Consider the following 1,668-nt stretch of genomic DNA (forward strand, 5'->3'; position numbering starts at 1 on the left):
ACGCCACCGCCGACGAATAGGTGTTACTGAAAATTAACATACACAAAAAAGAAGAAGAGATCTGATGGGCGATCCCAACAGAGAGCGCCCGCCAACCACACAACAACAACTCCTGTGTCATGATAACATCTCTTTTAGTTTTAGTAGAGGTTTTACGGCGCTCGCAACTGCATAAGGTCATATGAGCGCCAGAAGATTAGAGGTGTTACAAGAGAGTAACAGACATTAAAAAAAAAGAAGAAGGGGAGATAAGGACGATAGATGTTTGATAAGAAAGAAGGAGCAAACCACACCAGAGCACCCGCCAACCACCCACTCATGATAACCTCTGACCTCCCCAGGTACAACGCGAACCTGACCCGGCTGACCATCCGGGATTCGTCCCTGACCAGTATAGCCACAACCGCCTTCCAAGGGGCGGCCGGGATCACGCACCTCGACCTGACCAACAATCAGCTGACTACCAACGACCTGAAAGATCCTTCTAGACCGTCCTCAAACCCCAAACTATCCCCGCTCGTCTCCCTCCGCACGCTAACCCTCGACCACAACAACATCGGCCTCGTCAGACCCGGGATGCTGGACGGGTTGTCGAGCCTCGCATCCTTCTCAGTGAACCACAACGGGCTGCTTCGGTTCGAATCCGGTTCTCTATCCGGATTAACGAACCTCGAGGCGGTCAGCGCTACTTCCAACTCGGTTCGCTCTCTGGACAAGAGTGTATTCGCGGGACTTCCCAGTCTGAAACGCGTGGACTTCTCGGGGAACTCGATCGCTTCTGTTGACCCAGATGCTTTCAAAGACACGGCGCTCCTCGAAGAATTCCGACTGGCAGACAATCGAATTACGTCATTTCCCGGAGAAACACTTCGGAGAAAAGAGCCGGCTCCACTTCGGTCCCCCGTGTCCCTACAGCAGGTCGACCTGTCCAACAACAGAATAACTGCCCTCGTAGCAGGAGACATGGCGGGTACGTTCACTGGTTCGGTTTTGTTTGTTTTTGTTTGTTTTGTTTTGGTATGTGTTTTACGTTTTTGGGACACCTTTTAGTTTAGTTTTAGTAGAGGGTTTTACGGCGCTCGCAACTGCATAAGGTCATATGAGCGCCAGAAGAATAGAGGTGTCACAAGAGAGTAACAAACATAAAAAAGAAGAAGGGAAGATAAGGACGAAGGATGTTTGATAGGAAAGAAAAAGCAAACCACACCAGAACACCCGCCAACCACCCACTTTGGGACACCTGAATAGACATAAGGGTCTTGAACATTAATTAGCTCTTGCTGGCAAAACTGAAGGCAAATGAGGCAGGGATAGGCCCAGAGCAACCTACTAAGGGAACCTAAACAAATGGGTATCAAGGAAAGGTCAGGTAAGCGTATTTTTTAAGAGCATCCAAGAAAAGGAATGAATGGAGAACCATGATCGTCGATGTCTGTCGCAGATCTGGCACTGGATGATGATGATGTGTTTATAGAGCTTGCAACTGTATAACGTCATAATTATGAGCGCGTGGTACACATTTAACATTATCAGTTTGGTTACAATTTTTAATTGTGCCCAGGTGGCGGCCGAAGCCTACTCTTTTCGATTTCAGGACCACCAACGCGCGCAACTTGCACTCGGGAACTCCGAGATTTTTCGCCCTTATCCAAGAAGGTTGGGGGGGGG

The 1,668-nt window shown here is 49.0% G+C and overlaps 1 protein-coding gene across 1 annotated transcript in view; it reads left to right on the forward strand.

Annotated features, from left to right (window-relative positions):
• The window catches only part of LOC101848636 (leucine-rich repeat neuronal protein 2-like), a 4,906-nt gene that overhangs the window by 1,655 nt on the left and 1,583 nt on the right, over window positions 1–1,668 (forward strand). The window contains exon 3 of the mRNA XM_005112648.2: window positions 342–970. Within this exon, the coding sequence (XP_005112705.2) occupies window positions 342–970 (629 nt within the window). The remainder of the gene's footprint in view (window positions 1–341; window positions 971–1,668) is intronic.

This window comes from Aplysia californica, unplaced genomic scaffold (genome assembly GCF_000002075.1).
Source record: "Aplysia californica isolate F4 #8 unplaced genomic scaffold, AplCal3.0 scaffold01349, whole genome shotgun sequence".
In the NCBI taxonomy this organism is placed as follows: domain Eukaryota; kingdom Metazoa; phylum Mollusca; class Gastropoda; order Aplysiida; family Aplysiidae; genus Aplysia; species Aplysia californica.